Raw genomic sequence first — 21,686 nt, forward strand, 5'->3', positions numbered from 1 at the left:
CAGGCCATTTTTAGGACAGAGAAAACAGCGCTGTACAGATAAGTAAATTGTGTGAAAAAATACTGTTTTTTTTTTTTACACGCGAAACATGAACTCATGCTATATTGCACACTGTAAACATAATCAAAGCTTCGAAAACACGCAAAGAACGGGTGAAGAACCTTTAAATGACGAATGGGACACCCCACAATCTTGTGGACTTAATGGACACGCGCACGCAATGGCCATTGCAAGTCCACAAGACCGAAAGTGCACATGAAGTGTGCCATTTGGGACAGGGCCCATATATATATTCAAAATAATAGCAGTACAATGTGACTAACCAGAATAATCAAGGTTTTTCGTATATATTTTTATTGCAACGTGGCAAACAAGTTACCAGTAGGTTCAGTAGATTCTCAGAAAACAAATGAGACCCAGCATTCATGATATGCACGCTCTTAAGGCTGTGCAATTGGGCAATTAGTTGAATTAGTTGAAAGGGGTGTGTTCAAAAAAATAGCAGTGTGGCATTCAATCACTGAGGTCATCAATTTTGTGAAGAAACAGGTGTGAATCAGGTGTCTCCTATTTAAGGATGAAGCAAACACTTGTTGAACATGCATTTGAAAGCTGAGGAAAATGAGTCGTTCAAGACATTGTTCAGAAGAACAGCGTACTTTAAAAAGTTAAATTAAAAAGTTAATTAAAAAGTTGATTAGAGAGGGGAAAACCTATAAAGAGGTGCAAAAAATGATAGGCTGTTCAGCTAAAATGATCTCCAATGCCTTAAAATGGAGAGCAAAACCAGAGAGACATGGAAGAAAACGGAAGACAACCATCAAAATGGATAGAAGAATAACCAGAATGGCAAAGGCTCAGCCAATGATCACCTCCAGGATGATCAAAGACAGTCTGGAGTTACCTGTAAGTACTGTGACAGTTAGAAGACGTCTGTGTGAAGCTAATCTATTTTCAAGAATCCCCCGCAAAGTCCCTCTGTTAAAAAAAAGGCATGTGCAGAAGAGGTTACAATTTGCCAAAGAACACATCAACTGGCCTAAAGAGAAATGGAGGAACATTTTGTGGACTGATGAGAGTAAAATTGTTCTTTTTGGGTCCAAGGGCCACAGGCAGTTTGTGAGACGACCCCCAAACTCTGAATTCAAGCCACAGTACACAGTGAAGACAGTGACGCATGGAGGTGCAAGCATCATGATTTGGGCATGTTTCTCCTACTATGGTGTTGGGCCTATTTATCGCATACCAGGGATCATGGATCAGTTTGCATATGTTAAAATACTTGAAGAGGTCATGTTGCCCTATGCTGAAGAGGACATGCCCTTGAAACGGTTGTTTCAACAAGACAATGACCCAAAACACACTAGTAAACGGGCAAAGTCTTGGTTCCAAACCAACAAAATTAATGTTATGGAGTGGCCAGCCCAATCTCCAGACCTTAATCCAATTGAGAACTTGTGGGGTGATATCAAAATGCTGTTTCTGAAGCAAAACCAAGAAATGTGAATGAATTGTGGAATGTTGTTAAAGAATCATGGAGTGGAATAACAGCTGAGAGGTGCCACAAGTTGGTTGACTCCATGCCACACAGATGTCAAGCAGTTTTAAAAAACTGTGGTCATACAACTAAATATTAGTTTAGTGATTCACAGGATTGCTAAATCACAACACAGAAAAAAATCCCAGAAAAAAAAGGTTTGTACAAAATAGTTTTGAGTTTGTACAGTCAAAGGTAGACACTGCTATTTTTTTGAACACACACCTTTCAACTAATTGCCCAATTGCACAGCCTTAAGAGCGTGCATATCATGAATGCTGGGTCTTGTTTGTTTTCTGACAATCTACTGAACCTACTGGTAACTTGTTTGCCACGTAGCAATAAAAAATATACTAAAAACCTTGATTATTCTGGTTAGTCACATTGTACTGCTATTATTTTGAACAAGACTATATATATATATATATATATATATATATATATATATATATATATATATATATATATATATATATATATATATATATATATATATATATCTCACTTTTACGTCACTTCAACAATGAACCTAATAAGTTGATTCACTCAGTTCAATTGAGTAATGGAGTCTCCCAAAACTTGTTTATTTAAGTTCACTTAACTTGGTGCTTACCTGTACTTAAATTGTTAAGTTCACCAAACTGGGTACACCAGAAGTTCAGTACATCATGCTGGGTACAACCAATCAAAACTTCAACATGCATTGCGGCATGAAGAAAATTTTGCATCTGAATTTTGCTATTTGCTATAACTTACTATTTGCTTTTACTTTTGCTGTTTTGGTCTGATGTTTTTGTAGCTTGTTTTATGTTCAGAGTAGATCTTTTTTTTTCATTTTCACCATTGTAGAGATTCATACACGGATTCTTGATGTCTGTGTATGTCTAACTAATGCCATAGATTTAAACATTTTGTGCACAAAAAATTAAATAAATTGTTCAATTACAACAAGAGTAAAGAATCTCATGGCTATTTTTTAAATATTTCACAACTATTCTAGTTCTTGTTGCCAGACAGAACTCCTGGCATGGCCAATCACATCAAATCAAGACCAGAGTGAGCTATTTTAATTAATTTTGAGTTCATTCAACTTGAAATCTTAAGTTTATGTATTTTGTAGGTTAATAAGTTATACTTTTTTGGGTTAAAAATTATCCAAAATAAATTTTTGAGCAAGTACATAACCAGCCAGTGTTCAAAACTATCTGCTTACCGTAGTTCAATTTACAGCAGTAAGCTTGTGTTAATATTTTTAATTCCAGTGGTACTGGTGGATTTCCCCGGGAAATTCAAGTTTGCGTCTTTAGGTCACATCTGTACACATAACGAAGGAGTCCCGGTAAGCAGGCTATCGCATGTGAGGATGTTGGAAGAGGAGATAGCCTTTTCTCACACCCCTTGATATAATAAAACTTATCAATTTGATGGCGGATCCAAAAAGGTTCAAATGACAGTCACCATTGACAACTGGAGATTCATTCATTGTAAAGTGCAAAAGTCTTCAGACTTCGGAGTGAAAAAAAAGAGTCTTCACCCGGGCGATGCCAAAACAAGGATAATTAAAGGTGGCGTGAACTTCGTGTTTTGAAGGGTTTTTCAGCTTTTTTTCTGCTGAACAGGTAAGACATTTCAATGGTTGCATTAGGCTATGTAACAGTAGCACACCTGTTCGCTAAATTCATGCAGTTAAGGAGTTTTCTTTGTTGTGCCTTTCTCGTTTTGCTATGTGCATTATGGTAACATCAGTTATTTTGTGCTTGCTATGAGAGGGAGCTTCACCTCTGTTCCACAATAATGTGTTGGTATATGATGATTAGAAATTAGACTGCACAGAAATGGAAACTGTACTACAGGTAGCCCTAATATACATTAAATGTAGGCATGCAATCCTGATAACATTAACAGTTTGAAAAAGTATAATTTGCAGTTTGACATGATATGATAAACGATCGTTAGATTAATCATTGCGATGTATTGCAATGCTTTTTTCTCCTTAGTTGGTCAGAACAAAAGAGGATGAGCTACTTACTTGTTCAGATGACATTCTTATGTCGGTCATACTTTCAAACAGTAAACTCTGTGACTGTGAATGACAGTATCCACACCGGGTGACTGACAGCGCTTCTCCTGACAGCTGGACATTTGATTCCTCTGTGCTGTGCTGACCGGGGCACTACTCACATAGAGTTGATAATTCCGCAAATAACTCCAATTGCAGTTTTCGAACAGAGATGGCGACAAAGAGGAAAAACTACGGACTGCAGCTTTAAGTAAAGACAACATTAGGGTTTGCAATGAAAGTGTTGTCAATAATTGATGACTGTCACAAACGCCGGTGAAGATTCCACCGTTGGCCACCAGAGGTCGAACTCCCCAGAGTACTAACCTCATATCGGACTTCATTTCCAATACCCCCTTACTCTGGACTGATTATTGCACACCTGTTCATAATCATCATGCCTACTTTAACTCTGCTCACACACACATTCATTTCAAAGTCTTGTTTGCCCCAGCTACATTTCTGAGCATTATTCCGTGTTTATTCCTGCCTGTGTTTGACTCTGCTTTGGATTACTGTTTACGACCCTGTTCTGCCTGCCCTTGATCTTTGTTTGCCTGGACTCTGATTCTTGCCTGTTTGCTACATGCCCTAACCATTTGCCTGTTATGACCACGATTGATGCCCTGTCTCTGATATTCCTGTATGCCCTGGTTTATCGACCCACGCCTGCTTGGACTGTGAGTTTGTATTATTTTAATAAACTGCACATGGATCCCAATCTGCCTGAGTCCCTGTAACAGAAGACTTCGCCACCTAAAGATCCAGCGGTTCCTATGCACTTCTCCCATGAGCTAACAGCACAAACAAACCAACTCACCACAAACACCAGCCGACCTCCACTGATCCACCAACAGCAACTTAGTTATTTGACCAACATGATGGGGGAACTGGTAAAGGCAATCCAGAAACTTCATCAAATCCCAGTGGTCTCCAACACCTCAGTGCTGCAGCCTAATGAGGTAGTACCGCCAACACATGTGAACACGATAATAAGCAACCCTCACCTGCCGTTTCCTGAGAAGTTTGATGGCACCCCATCTAAATGTAAGGGCTTTCTCATGCAATGTTCAATGTTTTTAGCCCAACAGCCCTCTCTTTACTCTACTGATGCTGGCAAGATTTCCTTGATGTGTTCACTTCTCACGGGCAAAGCACTCGCGTGGGCAACGGCGGTCTGGGATAATCAAGCCTTAGAACAAGTCATGTACTCTCACTTCATTCAACGCTTACGCACTGTTTTCGAGCCTTCTGAAGAAGGAGGATGGAGCGCGGGGGAGCAATTGTGTGCATTACATCAAGGGAACAGTACAGCTGTGGAATTCGCTCTCAACTTCCGCACACTGGCAGCACAAACCATATGGGTGGATGACACGTTGAAAGCTTTGTTTCGCCAGGGTCTTAACTATGAACTACAGTCAGAACTCGCTTGCAGGGACGAAGATAAAACCCTAGATCAGTTAATCGAGCTGCCTATCCGCATCGACAATCTCATTCGTTCATGCCGATGTCCAGGAAATTCCCAATTTAATGGTCCATCAACCAATAACGAGAAACCCATGCAGGTCAGAAACTCTCACCTATCCACGGAGGAGCGGGATCACCGCGTCAATAATCACCTCTGTCTGTATTGTGGTCTCGTTGGACACTTTAAAGCCGACTACCCGAGCCGACCTCCACAGACACAAGCCCGAAGGGTGAGTTTACTGATTTCTGCCATCTCTCAGAACAACTATTTTGATCTACCTATTACCTTGACATATGAGACTAAAGCCCTATTCAGACAGGATTAGATTAACCTGGGGACGTGGGGGTAAAGTAATTTTACCTCAGGACGTCTGTAATATTAATGACCAATTCGCATGGGATAAGACATCTTAGTAAAACTAGCAAAAGTGGGAGGAGAACCTCACTTTACGCACCACAGTAAGCTCTGTGTCGTCATGTGCGTATGACGTTGCTGTAATCACGTGAGCAAACACAACATTAAAGCCAGTCTGAACTCCGTCTCAGGCTATATATGTGTTTTTAATAAACAGTTAGGTACAGTCTAACAATTCTGATTGGATTGTGTTGGTAATAGACACTTTCCTAGAGCTAAAATAAGTGTTGTGCCTCTAATAAGTGCTTTGATCTTAAGAGCTTGATCTTTTTTTTGCTTTAAATGATATGCGGAAAATACTGGACGTTTGCCACAGAGTTTTCCCTCCACCTACAACTACCCGAATGCTTCAAGCGCCTCCAAGCTCGCAAAATGCACTTTTTTAAAACTTTTAAAAAGGAAATTATGGAATTTTACCATGCATTTTTACAGCGGGTCTATTCGAACGGGATTAGTATTACCGAGGTCATTTTTCCAGACCTTTTTCCAGAAGGTAAAAGTTTCTGTAATCTTCACTGACATTGTCCGTAATGATAACCGAGATGGCACATTCAGACGGGACTAAAATCACTGAGAACCTCTGGTAATAATTACTTTACCCCCACGTCCCAATGTTAATCTAATCCAGTCCGAATAGGGCTTAAGATGATACACACCAAAGCATTAGTCGATTCTGGGGCCGCAGGCAATTTCATTGTTGAAGAGCTGGCACGGCAATATGGCATTCCTCTAACCCCCTGTAACTCTCCCTTGTCAGTGGCAGTGCTAGATGGGCGACCTCTGGGGTCTGGTCATGTGCAATACACCACTACCGAACTCAAGCTCCAAGTGGGCGTTCTTCACTCCGAACTCATCCGTCTCTACGTCATTCATTCTCCACACAACCCGGTCATTCTGGGCTTCCCATGGCTTCAAGAACACGACCCGCAGATATCCTGGCAAGAAAAACAGATCACCCGTTGGCGCGTCACCTGCCATGTCAAATGTCTACGCTCAATGCAACCACAACCCAGCAAAGCCATGGCCCTGATTAACACCGTAAACCCCATTCCAGGAGTCCCACTGGAGTATGCCGATCTCATCGAGGCTTTCAGTAAGTCCAAAGCATCACAACTCCCACCGCATCGCAACAATGACTGTGCCATAGATCTCCTGCCAGGAACCATGCCACCTAGAGGACGCATCTTTCCACTTTCTGAGCCTGAGGATCAAGCCATGAAAGACTATATCAAGGAAGAGCTAGCAAAGGGTTTCATTCGACCATCCTAGTCACCGGCTGCAGCCGGCTTCTTCTTCGTGGGAAAGAAGGATGGAGGTCTGAGACCTTGCATTGACTATCGTGGCCTTAATTATATTACAGTTAAATTCAGATACCCACTACCTCTGGTCCCAGCGGCTCTAGAACAGTTGAGAACTGCACGATACTTCACCAAGCTCGATCTCCGCTCCACCTACAATCTCATTCGTATCCGGGAGGGGGACGAGTGGAAGACAGCCTTCTCCACAAGCAACGGGCACTTTGAGTATATTGTCATGCCCTTTGGGCTGTCCAATAGTCCTTCAGTGTTCCAATCCTTCATCAACGACATCTTCAGAGACATGCTCAATCAGTGCTTGGTGGTGTACATCGATGACATACTGATCTACTCAGACACCATGGTGGAACATGTTCAACAGGTCCGCAGGGTACTGCAGCGTCTGATTAATCATCAGCTCTATGCCAAGGCCGAGAAATGTGAGTTCCATCAGTCATCATTTCTTGGGTACATCATCAGTCCGGAATAGGGGTGCACCGATCCGATATTAGAATCGGATATCGGCCGCGATACTGACAAAATAACTGGATCGGGGATCGGAAAAAATAACAGATCCACGGGCCGATCCAGGTGATTTTTTTTTTTTTTGTCGCAGCAGAACCTACGTCATTCGTCAGCTTCACGTGTGTCGCATGCTAAAGCCAGCAATGGAGCGAGCCAGAGAGTCGGCTGTGTGGAGGTATTTCACGCTTGCCACGCCAACTAGTTCGTCGGCTGTTTGCAATGTATGCAAAGTAAATGTATCGAGGGGAGGTGGTAATACTGCAAAGTACAATACTACCAATTTAATAAAGCACATACAAAAACACCATGCTAAGGAGCACGCTGAATTCATGCAGCTTAGCAAAACGAAAGGAGTGGACAATACACCTCAGCAGCAAACTTTGCAAGATGCATTTCAACGACGCGAAAAGTTTCCGATGGAAAGCTTGAAAGCAACGGCAATTACACAGAAAGTAGTCGAATTCATTGTTTTAGATGCTCAATGTCCGTTGTTGAAGATGAGGGCTTCCGTCGCCTACTGGAACATTTAGAGCCGAGGTACTCTCTTCCATCACGCAAGTATTTTTCCGAAACTGCACTGCCAGAACTGTACAAAAAAGTTTGCGAACACGTCTCGCAAGAGATTAAAGATGTAAAAGCTATGAGCTTTACAACAGACATATGGAGCTCTGCTGTGAGTCCAATGTCGCTTTTAAATAAGAAGTCAGCACTTTACATGCATCTGTTATTTTGTCTTAGTTATCTTTAGTTAGTAAAGTCTGGAGCCTTTACTCTTTTCAGGGAAGGTATAAGGTATGCAGTTTATTATTAATTAAACAATAGTATCGGATCGGTATCGGGTATCGACAGATTCTCAAAGCTCAGGCATCGGTCTCGGTATCGGGACTGAAAAAGTCGGATCGGTGCACCCCTAGTCTGGAAGGAGTGGCGATGGACGAGAAGAAGGTACAGGCAGTCCTGGGTTGGCCTCAACCTGCTACACTGAAGGAGCTTCAAAGGTTCCTGGGGTTTGCCAACTTCTACAGGAGATACATCAGGAATTTCAGTATCTGAGTACCGGAATCTGGAGTATCTACGTTTAGCTAAATGATTGAATCCCAGACAAGCTAGATGGGCACTTTTCTACACTCGTTTCAGTTTTACTATTACATATATTGCAGGTTCAAAGAACACCAAGGCAGACGCCCTTGACGCCGACAATTTGATCACACCCCTCAAAACACTCAAAAAGAGAACATCATCTCTCCCACCTTAGTCCTAGGCCCTGTTCAGTGGGATATTATGCCCGAGATCAAGCAAGCACATGCAAAGAATCCACCTCCTGCAGAATGCCCTAACGATCGAACATTCGTTCCACCAGAACTCAGGGAAAAGGTCATGCGCTGGGTTCACTCGGCCACGAGCTCCGGTCACCCAGGGATTACAACAACAACACGACTGATAAGAAATCGATTCTGGTGGGAAATACTACAGAATGACGTCACTGGATTCATCAACTCTTGCTACACATGTGCCACAGCCAAGACCCCGAGAAAACTTCCAGCCGGACTACTGCAACCATTACCCATTCCACAACGCCCTTGGTCACACATTGCCATCGACTTCGTCACGGACCTACCAATATCACAAGGTAACACCACCATATTAACTGTTGTTGACCGTTTTTCTTAAGGATGCCAACTGATTCCTCTGCCGAAGCTTCCCACAGCCTTTGAAACCACTCCACTACAACACCTGCTCCACTACATATTCCGTTACTATGGACTTCCGGAGGACATTGTGTCAGATCGAGGATCCCAATTCACGTCAAGGGTATGGTCCGCTTTCTTTCGATTATTAAATGTGAATATAAGTCTCACTTATGGCTATCACCCACAGTCCAACGGACAAACCGAACGACTAAACCAAGAAATCTCCAAGTTCCTTCGCATGTACTGCCAGCAAAATCAGACAGACTGGAGTTGCTTCCTTCCCTGGGCAGAATACGCACAAAACTCAATCCTTAAACCTTCCACTAAACTCACGCCTTTCCAGTGCATCCTAGGATTCCATCCCCCACTGTTTCCCTGGTCAGGAGAACCAACTGAAGTTCCCGCTATAAACGATTGGTTCCAGCGCAGCGAAACTATCTGGAACCAGACTCACATACACCTTCAATGAGCCATAAACAGGGTCAAGCAACAGGCTGATTGACATCGTCGTCCCCTATCCACCCGGGACCTTCGTCTACGACTCCCATGCAAAAAGCTAAGCCCCAGGTATGTGGGACCATTCAAAATTATCAAACAGATTAAACCCGTTTGTTCTGTCACAAACGGCGGAGAAGATTCCACTGTCGGCCACCAGAGGTCAAACTCCAGTGCGGCATGACCATCAAAACCGAGTGTTCAGGAGAGAGCCTCAAAACTAGTGTAGCAAATACCATATTACTTATTCATTATGTTTTTGAATGTAAAAACCACACAACACGTCATTAGTTGACCTCAGACATCAGTATAAGAAAATTAAAAAGCCAGTTCATGACACCTTAAAGTGTATTTTTGAGAAGTATGAGAAGTACATAAATAGTAGAAAGTATATATATAAAGTATATATAGTATATATATATAAAGTATATATATATATATATATATATATATATATATATATATATATATAGTGCTGATTTAAGGCATTAATTAATTAACGCCGACAATTATTTTATCGTGCACATAGTTATTTATTATTGAAAGCCCGTTGCTCACTGCCTCTGAATACACATACAGACAAACTATTGATCACGGGAGAATATAGGGCTGTCTGTAAGCCAAGCTTGACATTCTTTGGGACAAATAAAATATTAAAATAATCAGAAACGCGAGAATCATTCCGATTTTTGTTGTTGTTGTTTTTATTATATTCAATGTAAACAGTGATTGATGAGTGTATCTCTGCCTCTGGTACATTAACAAGTTGCGTTGAGGCTCGCGCTGCCTGTCTCTGTGAGAAACATTCGTGGAGAACTCAAAACAAGAGAGCAGCAATATAAACTCACAGAAGAAACTTACTGCGATAAAACTGAGCTTTTTGTAGTTGTTGATATTTATGATTTATGATATTGTCAGAGCCGATCCTGACCTCCCTGGGGCCCTAAGCAAAATTCTGCAAAGGGGCCCTTCTACCTGACCCGTGAGCTATGTAAACCATTTGCCATTGCCACGAGTTACACCTGACACCTCAGTGCTCCCTCCTTTGAACAAAACAGTCAAAGAATGAGGTTCAGACAAACAATATATTTATTGAACGGTATTTACTATAGAATCTTAAGATAGTACTTGCAGAAGACAGCTTTACTGTTGGTGAATCTGGCTGTACTGGGTCTGTGCTACAAGCACAGACCCAGATGATCCACATCCAGCCTCAGCCAGTAGGCTGAGGCTGGATGTGGATCATCTGGGTCTGTGCTTGTACTGGCAGATGATCCAGCATCTCCTCTACTTACAAACTTAAGCATAGCACCTGCAAATTATAGATAACAAATTGTATAAGCTGCATCAGACCCATTCAAACGGGCTCCGTCAGATTTCCTTTTATACATTTGCAAATATAAAATACTATTTATACTATGGCTTGGCTCTTGTAATGTTTAACTAGTGAACTAGTGATTCAGATATTAATAATCTCTGTAAGTGATGACATACATCATTGTTGATATCAAGAATTCACGTTTGTACAAAAGAACATGTAATCCCTGATATCAATAAGATAGTGTTACTAGTAAAATTCCACACCTAATATCAAGAATTCACATTGTAAATAGTGAACATTTAATCATTGATATTAAAATTGCATAAATTGTAAATGAATAAAAGCTAAAATGGCTTGCCATAGCATGCTACTGTGTTTTATATAATGCATGTTAAAGCAATATTTGATTTATGGTTATGATTTACTGAGGGATGTGCATCCATATTGACCAGAATGTCCAGCTAATTAATATCAACATTTTAAAATCAATATAGCCTATAAAACAATAGTTAATCAATGTCAAATTGTCAATACATTGCTTTCCATCTTGCATAATTTGTGCAGTAGTTGAGTTTTAACTAAACATTGACTAAGACTAGATATGCTTTCACTGCCTATGTGCACTTATGATGAGGAGGAGGACCATCACGCCCATATATTGTTCTGTCGGTCTGGTATCCAAACAGATATTTCTGCTGGAAAATGCACGTTTAATTTCGTGCACGCGCATATGAACGTAAGTTCAAATGCGCGACGCGGATCTTTTCCAAGCTGCACTAAACAAACACAGCTGCCCTTTGTTGTTTATCAAAAACAAAACAAAAACAAAAAAAACATAATTTTTTTTCTCAGGCACAACGACACAGAACACAGCCCTGAAAGCGGCTGACATTACCTAACTAGACAGACCAAGAGATGTATAGCCTGCATCTTAGCAAACTGAAAAGAGATGCACATCAACTTAACTTTAGGCTACTGTTATATGCTGACATCAAACTTGGAGAGGAGAGAACACAAGTTTATTCTGATTGCTGTTCCCGCAATTCACTGTCATGGTGTTTTTCCCCTCTTTTCTTGGCCAGAATTCCGCTTAATTTTATCATCATTGTTTACAACATTGACATGAGGGGGAGGCGGGGCCTTGAGTAAATTGCGGGGCCCTACACAGCTTACGTAGTGAGCGGGCTGTTCGGCTCTGGATATTGTTAATAACACAAGTGTAGCATAAATGGTGTAGCTAGTTCAAAAAACAAGTAACGTTAGCGGTTAAAGAAAGCAACACTCAGTTGAAAGCGGTGTTGTTGAAAGCAGTTGAAAAGCGGTTGAAAGTGGTGTTTTGTTACTAGATGATTCACCGTTTTGAAGGAATCATTTGAATGAATGACTCACTTATGAAGACGATCACATGCTGCCCCCTATTGGCAGTTATGTTTAAAAGTATGATTGCATGTTTTATTTAGAACATCAATCTTATAACATTAATTATTGTATTTTTTTCAGTTTAAATTATTTAATTTGATTGGTAACAGCCTATAGTGTCTTTACTATTATAACTGAATTTATTAATCAAATGGAAGAATTTAACATGAAAGAGTATGCATAAATTTAATACGATTTAAAAAAATGGCCTTTATAAAATTAAATAACGCCCTGGGGTGAATATCACAAATACGCAGATTTAAGTAGGCCTAAGTAAAAGCTGACAGATCACTGATGAGAATATTACTACAGAATCAATATATGTATACCCCCAATTTTATTTAATTTAATTTGATTAAATTAATGTTGAAGTTGATATTTACAAGAAATATTGTAACTGCAGTAAAAAGCACCTTATTTGTTTAAAGTGTTTGCAAACCATATGTTATTGCACTTTTGTTCTTATAGCAGCACTTTTGTATTCATTATTGAATTTTGCGCATACTGCGATTAATCACAGAAAATCATGCAATTAATCACGATTAAATAATTTAATCGTTGCCCAGCACTAATATATATATGGTGTATATATATATAATATACACACACTGAAAATAATGACTTTTTTGGTATGGTAAAATATATTACATTAATTAATGTAATTTATACATTGTAAAATCAAGATTAAGTTGGAACTATATATCTTATGTCAAATGTACACAATTGATTCATGTAATAAATTAACTGAGAAGAAAGAGTAAATTTTATAATATATTCACAAATACTATTTAATGTTTTATAGTCACAGCACAATCACCTAAAAAGATTAAGCACATTTTAATCTGAAAAGCAAAGGGCATTTGAAAATGCGAACAAGGTTTTTATTTTTTTTTACAAAAAGATCCCACTTGTTCAGTGGTGGCAAAGCCGGTCATTTTGGGATGTTGCTTTTATGTGGCTGACTTATTCTCAAAAAGTTTTGACTTTTAACTGAAGGTGAGTTTTAATCACAATAACGGTAGCTAAAGCTACATAAGCTCTAATTGAGATTTAACAGAGTATTTTTATGTCACCATTATGGTGATTAGTGTTTCCTTTAGTTCGGCAGAGTTTTTTTTTTTTTTTTAATGTTAGTGGTTCTCTAGCTGCTGTAGCTCGGTTTGCTATGGCAAGAAAAGCAAGAGAAAACCTGCTTGATGATCAGAATATGATCATTGTGTAATTACTTAATTCACCAATCTTATAACTGAGTATGAGCAATATACTATTAACCTTGTTTTATTCTAGAAGAGATCCAGCATGGTTTTAACCAGAAAAGTTGAACACATTTTATAACAGACTGTACACTAAGCACTTTGAGCTCCTGCAAACTTTACTCACACACAGCCATCAAGAATCAGCCTATGAATCTCAACAATTGACATGCCACAATCCATTCTGGGTGCATCATGCAAAACTCACCCATAGCTCCCAGAATGCATTATGGCATGAAGCATGTCACCTTTTAAATTAAATTTACTTGATTACTTTTAATAAATACAACCTGCTAAGTTAAATATAATTAAATAACAATAACTTAATGTCTTTGCAAATGTTATATTTATAGTTTAGTACATTTTCCTTGATACTGGCAAGTAATGTGTACTTGATATCACAGCAGTAAAATTTACTAAGAAAAATTGAGCGCAAATTGTTACAAAGATTTTATCAAGTAAATTCTAGGATAGGAATAGGATTTACTTGACAAAATCTTTTTTTTTAAAGCTTGCAGGAGTTCAAAGAGCTTAGTGTACAGTGTGTTATAAAACATATTCAACTTTACTGGTTAAAACCATGCTGGATCTTTTCTAGAATAAAACAAGGCTAATAGTATATTGCTCATACTCAGTTATAAGATTGGGGAATTAAACCACTACACAATGATCATATTCTGATCATCAAGCAGCCGACAGCATCTGATCATGTGTTATCTTGCTTTTCTTGCCATAGCAAACCCAGATACAGCACTGAGAAAAACACTAACATTAAAAAGTCGTCAAACTGCCAACTAAAGAAAACGTCTCGGTTTATGTATATAACCCTTGTTCCCTGAGAGGGAACGAGACACTGCGTCGTACTCTGGGGAACGCCCTCGGCGTGACGTCTCTGAAGTATGAATGAAATCTGCCACCAATCCGATTAGTGCTACGTCATGCCGTAGTAGGTGACGGCATACGCGGAAGCTATAAGAAGGAGCCATTTCATACAACAGACAGCCTTTGCGATGAAGCAAGGTCTCTGCATGAAGGTGTGGCGACGAGACGCAGTGTCTCGTTCCCTCTCAGGGAACAAGGGTTTTATACATAACCCGAGACGTTCCCTTTATCGAGGGAACTCGCACTGCGTCGTCGAGTGACGACACTCTGGGAAACGAATACCCACTATGCCACACCGAAACACGCCCGTCCTGGTGAGAAGCCGGGAGGTCCAGCTTATAGAATCTAATAAAAGTGTGAGGGTTAGCTCCACCCGCTGCTTCGCAAATCTCGATAAGCGAAGCTCCCAAAAGGAGGGCCACCAAGGAGGCCAAGCCCCTCGTAGAGTGAGCCCTCACGGCCATGGATGAAGGCAGATTGCGCACCCGATAAGCCGTGGCTATTGCCTGAACGATCAAGTTACTGATAGTCTGTTTCGCCGCAAGCAACCCTTTCTTGGGAGGGCCAAAACACACCAAAAGCTGGTCTGCTTTCCTCCAGTGAGCTGACCTCTCAACATAAACTCTCAGAGCCCTGACCGGGCAGAGCAGGTGCAGCCTAGCTTCCTCTGCCGTCGCGTAAGGCGGAGGATGAAATGCCTTAAGAAACCTCATCCCCGTTGATGGAACTTTGGGCACGTAGCCCGGCCTGGGGTGCAAGATAGCTTTCACCCCACCTGGGGCTAACTCCAAGCAGATTGGCGTGACCGCCAAGGCCTGGAGGTCCCCCACTCTCCTCAGAGAAGTGATGGCGAGGAGAAAAGCTACCTTGAGGGTAAGGTTTCTCGCCTCAGCCGACTCCAGTGGCTCGAAGGGGGCCTCGACCAACCCTTCAAGAAACACTGCCAGATCCCAGGCTTGGACTCTGGGATGATCCGCAGCACCCCACAGCTCGGGCCTGGGGTGAAATATCATTCCCCCTGCCTGAGACAGCAGGTCCCTCTGAGGTGACACAATGTCGGAGAACCAAACCCGGGTCGGCCACCAAGGTGCTACTAAGAGAAGGCTGATGCCCTCCCAGCGGACCCGCTCTAGAACTCCCGGGAGCAGAACGATCGGGGGAAATGCGTACAGATGTAGCCTCGGCCACGCCTGAGTCATGGCATCCAGCCCCAGAGGGGCCGGATGCCTGAGGGAAAACCACAGTGGACAGTGGGTCGTTTTCTGAGAAGCAAACAGATCCACTTCCACCTGGCCGAACATCTCGCACATGGCCTCCACCACCTCGGGGTGGAGTCGCCACTCCCCGTGCCTCAGCCCCTGCCTTGACAGGACTTCCGCTCCCTGGTTCTGGTCCCCTGGGACATACATCGCTCTGAGAGATGACAGTTTCCCCTGGGACCACAGGAGGATCTGAAGCGCCAACTTGCATAGTGGGCGCGACCTCAGACCCCCCTGATGATTCAGATACGATACCACGGACATATCAGGACATGGTGGCCGTGGAGGTCCGGCAGAAAGCTCCTCAGAGCCTTGTAAACCGCCAACATTTCCAGGCAATTGATGTGCCAGGAAGAATGCTGGGGCCCCCACAGACCTCTCATAAACCGGCCTTCATTGACCGCGCCCCAGCCCGTGAGGAAGGCGTCTGTTGAAAGGATCTTCCTGCAACATGACGCTCCTAACACTGGCCCTTGGGACAGGAACCTGGGATTTTTCCATATGACGAGGGAACGAAGGCATTTGTGCGTTAACCTGATCATATGGAAAGGTTGTCCCCTCGAGGAGAACCCCCTGGTCCCCAGCCACCACTGGAGGGGCCTCATGTATAGCAGGCCGAACAGAGTCACGATGGACGCTGCTGCCATGAGGCCTAGCAGTCTCTGAAACTGCTTCACAGTGCGGCTGTGGCCTAGCTTCATGCCTGAGACCTCCACCCGTATGGTCTCGACCCGCGCGGGAGACATGCCCGCCCGCATTGTGGTCGAATCCCATACTACTCCCAGGAACGTTGTCCTCTGGGAGGGCGTTAACATGCTCTTGCTCGTGTTCAGTCTCAGCCCCAAGCACCTGAGATGAGACAAAACGACATCTCGATGCCGAATCGCCATCTCCCGGGACTGAGCCAATATGAGCCAGTCGTCGATGTAGTTGAGTACACGGATGCCCTGGAGCCTCATCGGGGCCAGAGCTGCATCCATGCACTTGGTTAAGGTGCGAGGGGAAAGAGCTATGCCAAAGGGAATGACCCCGACATTGGTACGCTTCGCCCCCGTAAGCGAACCTCAGGAACTTCCTGTGGGCAGGGAGGATGGAGACATGAAAATATGCATCCTACAGATCTATCGTGATGAACCAGTCCTCGAACTGGATCTGAGTCACTATAGCTTGAATGGTGAGCATCTTGAACCTGCATCTCCTCAGAGACCGGTTCAAGTACCTCAGATCTAATATTGGACGCAAGCCCCCACCCTTTTTTTGGGAACAATGAAGTACCGGCTGTAAAGCCCTGACTCCCTGTCTGGCGGAGGAACTCGTTCTATAGCCTCCTTGACCAGTAGGGAGCGCACTTCCTGCTCCATAACATGTCTCTGGGCCGGGGGAACCACGGTCCAGACCACACCGCTGAATCTCGGTGGTGGAGCCCTGAACTGCAGTCTATACCCCCTTCCCACTGTACGCAGGACCCAAGCAGAGATTTTCGGGAGGCATGACCATGCGCCGATATATTGTACAAGGGGAACCAGCCTCTCGAGGCTGGTCTCTGGTACCCACCGAACCTCCTGCCCGACCCCCTGAAGCGGCCGCCCGGCAGAGTTTAATCGGGGAGGATTTTTGGTGTGTGCACGCGTTCGCCGCCCTGCCGCAGGCCGATTTCGAGGCGGCTGGAGCGGCGTACGTACGCGGGAAACCGATGAGGCCTGGTGAGAACGCCAGGCTCCCTCAGGAGCGACGCTCTCTTTTTGCGCCTGCCGGTAGGTGGTGCCGGTGGACAGCCGGGACTGGCCACCCGAGGCCTCCCTGCTGGCATCAGGAGGCCCCGAGCGGCGAGGGAGGTACTGGCGAAAAGCCGCCGACTGCTTCCTCACCTCCTGGAATCTCTCGACGACGCGATTGACTGCACCGCCGAAGAGACCCGCAAGGGGTATCGGGGAATCTAGGAGGAAGGATTTCTCCTTCTCCTTCATCCCCGATAGGTTCAACCAGAGGTGCCTCTCCACGCACACCAAGCCAGCCATAGAGTGGCCGATAGCACGGGCCGTCTCTTTGGTGACGCGGAGAGACAAGTCGGTGGCTTTTCGAAGCTCAGTAATATCGTCCGGAGACGGACCCTCTCCCTCATCGAGCTCCTTTAAGAGCTCCGCTGGTAGGCCTGCAGTCCCGCCAGCGCGCCCGGCTGCTCGATAACGACGTGTCCTTTCTGGGGAACTGGGGCTTTCAGGGATAGTGCTAGTGCTTCCAGGGCTAGGGCTTCCTCGACGCGAGGCAGCGTCCCGTAACCAGCCTCTGACGCTCACGACACACACGAAATCTAGCACCGGGGGGCTTCGATAGGCGCGCCGACTACGGTTTTCCCCACGATTTGCACAACTCGTTGTGCAAATCTGGGTAAAACGGTAAGCCCCTGCATGGCAGTTGAACACGCTTCCTGAAGAAGCGACCATCCAGCTTGCTCGCAGGCTGGACTTCGACCTCTTCCTGTGGCCATTCGATGTTCAGTTTTGCCACAGCGCATGTCAACACGTCCACGAGCTCTTCTTGAGCGGGGGAGTGAAGAGGTGAATTCACCTGCACACCACCCACCTCCAGGCTGAACTGATCTGATCCCTCGAAATCAGACAGCATCAGCACTGGGTTATCAACCTCGCGGGAAGATGCCGCAGCGCGGGCTTCTTCACGAGGCGGAAGAGCGTCTGAATCATCGGACGAGGATTGGGAAGATGCCTCAGCATGCCCGCCTCCCGTCGCGAGATCCAGTTGTGAGCCCCATGATCTACGCGGCCGAGCTGCCTCAACAGATGCGGGACCGGATCCCTGGGGCTCGCGAGCCTGGCCGCTCTCATTAAACACGGCCAGCCGTGAGCGCAGCACCCGGAGCGCCAGCTTCTCACACTCGCTGCAGGCAGCACCCTCAAGCGCCGCCTGAGCATGCTGCGCCCCGAGACACTGCACACACAGCTGGTGTGTGTCCAAGCCCGTAATGAAACGTGGGCATGGGTGCACACACCTCCTAAAATGCTCGCTTGCCTTGCTTTTCTCACAATATTGGGACAGACAACAGTAAATTGACGAACAATATACACAGAGCGCCTCGCTGAAGAGCAAAGACTGTCTGTTGTATGAGACTGCGCCTTCTTATAGCTTCCGTGTATGCTGGCACCTACTACGTCATGACGTAGCACCAATCGGATTGGTGGCAGATTTCATTCATACTTCAGAGACGTCACGCCGAGGGCGTTCCACAGAGTGTCGTCACTCGACGACGCAGTGCGAGTTCCCTTGATAAAGGGAACACTAATCACCATAATGGTGACATAAACATACTCTATTAATTCTCAATAAGAGCTTATGTAGCTTTAGCTACCGTTATTGTGATTAAAACTCAGTAAAGTTAAAAGTCAAAACTTATTGAGAATAAATCAGCCATATAAAAGCAACATCCCCAAAATGACTGTCTCTGCCATGGAATAATTTCAGTTGTGTAATTCCTGTGGGGTGAGTTTGTCAGCAGTGCTTTATCGTTGTTTGTTTGTTTTTGACAATTTACATACATTTCTAATTTACATATCAAGCAATCCTGTTTAATATGCAAATTACAATTACATTAGAAACTTTTACTGTGAACTGCTTTCATTTGTAGCAAGAGAGACAAGGGGGAGTATGGCTTTATTGCATCAGATACTTGGGTCCCTTTGCTCTCAGCTGATTTTTCCAGTTCTGGCTTATCTCTATCAACCCAGAATAAAATCTGCTCAGAGTTTGCTCTAAACTAATCCCTAACTTACACTTACACTTACACTGAAAATCTTCTAGTGACTTTTCATCATGATAGTGAATTTTTCAGTTGGCCAAATTGAAATTCTGTGAATTGATGCAATTTAATTTAATTCACAGAAATTCAATTTGGCCAACTGAAAAATTTAGATGTGGTCAGTCACCTGATTTTTTTTTTTTTTTACAGTGTACCTGGTAGCAATTGAAACAGGCTTTTAATAAATTTGTATCTGATTACCATTTCTTTAGCTGATGTTTTAGTTTTATTTGAACTTGTATAACAATTTTTGATTAAATGATGCATTAAATGCAAAGGTATATGATATCAATAGATATCATCCACAATTTAATGAGATTGTGTAGTATATCTGAAAACTGATGTACAGTTTTTCAACATACACTAATGTATGCTATTTTATTACTATGTAGTTAAATGTAAAAAGTTTTACGATATTGGCTTCAGGTTTTCTAAAATTAGTTTCTGGATCTTTTCATAGTCATACTCAGAGAAAATTGTAAACAATTCTCTTTAAAAACTGCATGAAACTTCACATCTCCAGATTTCATCAGTTAAACGAACCATTAATCATAAATTTAAACAAATGGTGACATTTTTACTTTTTTTCTTTTGCTTGAGTAAATGTCTGATTAGACACTTTGTTTTAAATGAGAAGACATTTTGAGACCGTTTGAGAAACTTAAATTGCTCTGCACTTTCACATGCCCGATGAACTGTCAGTCAATATCTTACATTAGCCTACATCTACATTTTTAAAAGTTAGCTTCAGGTCCACAGTTCACTATTGCGTAATTTATATTCAAACTCTCAGTAGAGTCTTTTGTAAATCTGATTTTATGTTTAGAGTTTTATGTGTGAATATTTCCCATAAATCTTCTATACAAATTTACTACAACCACAATTTCATTTAAAATGTAGGCTACATACCGTGTGCTACGTTGTTTATGCAATCCAGGTATTTCTCATCTTTTTCGTTGTACATGTACTGGCCCTTTGCTCGCACAATCTTGATAGGGTCATGACTGAAGAACACTTTGCATGATGGGCTACATATGGAGGATGGCAGAATGAAAAGACTAATTTAAACCATTTTAATGCATTTTAACATTTTAATATTAGCGTGCTTTTGTCTTGAAATATTCTGTGAAATATGAGAATAATAGTTTCTGATAAAACATAAACATAAAACTCTTGCCAGTAGTTATAGACATCATCAGCCTTAAACATGTTTCCTTTTTTTCCTTACTTGCCATACAGTGCATATCTCAAACTCATGTTGTTTTATTTTTAGTGACGCTTTTAAGGCTAAACATGTTTCTCAGATACTTTTTTTTTAGGCACGTCAACATTTTTTTAAATCGGCACAGAACAGTTGTCGTACGTCTGATCGACATGGTTTAGTAGAACACAGAAACACAGTTGCAGTAATGTCTTCTTACCCTACATGTTTCCGTCGGAGATCGATAGTCTTCAGTTTATCGAAAGTTGCAGTTGACATTTCTGTGCCTGTAGGAGCTCACAAATGCGCGTGACTTCTTTTGGAGGAAGAATGTAGACGTGTATTCATGAGCATGAGTAGCACTGTCAACTTGATGGACGCCTCCCTCTGTGTGTGTGTGTGTGAGAGAGAGAGAGAGAGAGAGAGAGAGAGAGAGAGAGAGAGAGAGAGAGAGAGAGAGAGAGAGAGAGAGAGAGAGAGAGAGAGAGAGAGAGAGAGAGAGAGAGAGAGAGAGAGAGAGAGAGAGAGAGAGAGAGAGTGTGTGTGTGTGTGTGTGTGTGTGTGTGTGTGTGTGTGTGTGTGTGTGTGTGTGAGTGAGTGAGTGTTTGTCTTGGGATAATAGATTAAAGTTTGATTGTAGATTAAAGTTAGCATAAACACTTGCAGAATTAATATTTTACTTTTTTATTTGGCTCCAACAGAATATATCACATAACATGACTAATGACATACAATGAACATTCTTGTAGCAAATAGTCAGCACTTTAAACGGTACAACAACAATTAATAGCATATAGAAATGGGAGAGACAAAATAGTTTTTGATCTATAAGATTTTTAAAAGAAGTCACTTCTCAACAAGGCTGCATTTTGGGGAGTTGAGTGGGGGATAAATAATTTTAGTCAGCAAGGATGCATTAATTAATCAAAGGTGACATTAAAGATATTTATAATGTCTTTATAAATTCTTTATAAATCAGATAAATGCAGTTTTTTTGAACTAATTATCAAATCAAATCAAATTATCAATACTGATTTTTTTTTAATTATACAATTG

At 42.6% G+C, this 21,686-nt stretch overlaps 1 protein-coding gene across 1 annotated transcript in view; it reads right to left on the bottom strand.

Annotated features, from left to right (window-relative positions):
- The window catches only part of etnppl (ethanolamine-phosphate phospho-lyase), a 101,697-nt gene extending 80,681 nt beyond the window's left edge, over positions 1-21,016 (bottom strand). The window contains exons 1-2 of the mRNA XM_067431961.1: positions 20,851-21,016; positions 20,339-20,457 (exon numbers count right to left, since the gene is read on the bottom strand). Coding sequence (XP_067288062.1) covers positions 20,339-20,457; positions 20,851-20,909 — 178 coding nt within the window. The 5' untranslated portion in view covers positions 20,910-21,016. The remainder of the gene's footprint in view (positions 1-20,338; positions 20,458-20,850) is intronic.
- Between the last annotated feature and the right edge of the window lie 670 nt (positions 21,017-21,686).

Source organism: Pseudorasbora parva, chromosome 1, assembly GCF_024679245.1.
Source record: "Pseudorasbora parva isolate DD20220531a chromosome 1, ASM2467924v1, whole genome shotgun sequence".
NCBI classification, from domain to species: domain Eukaryota; kingdom Metazoa; phylum Chordata; class Actinopteri; order Cypriniformes; family Gobionidae; genus Pseudorasbora; species Pseudorasbora parva.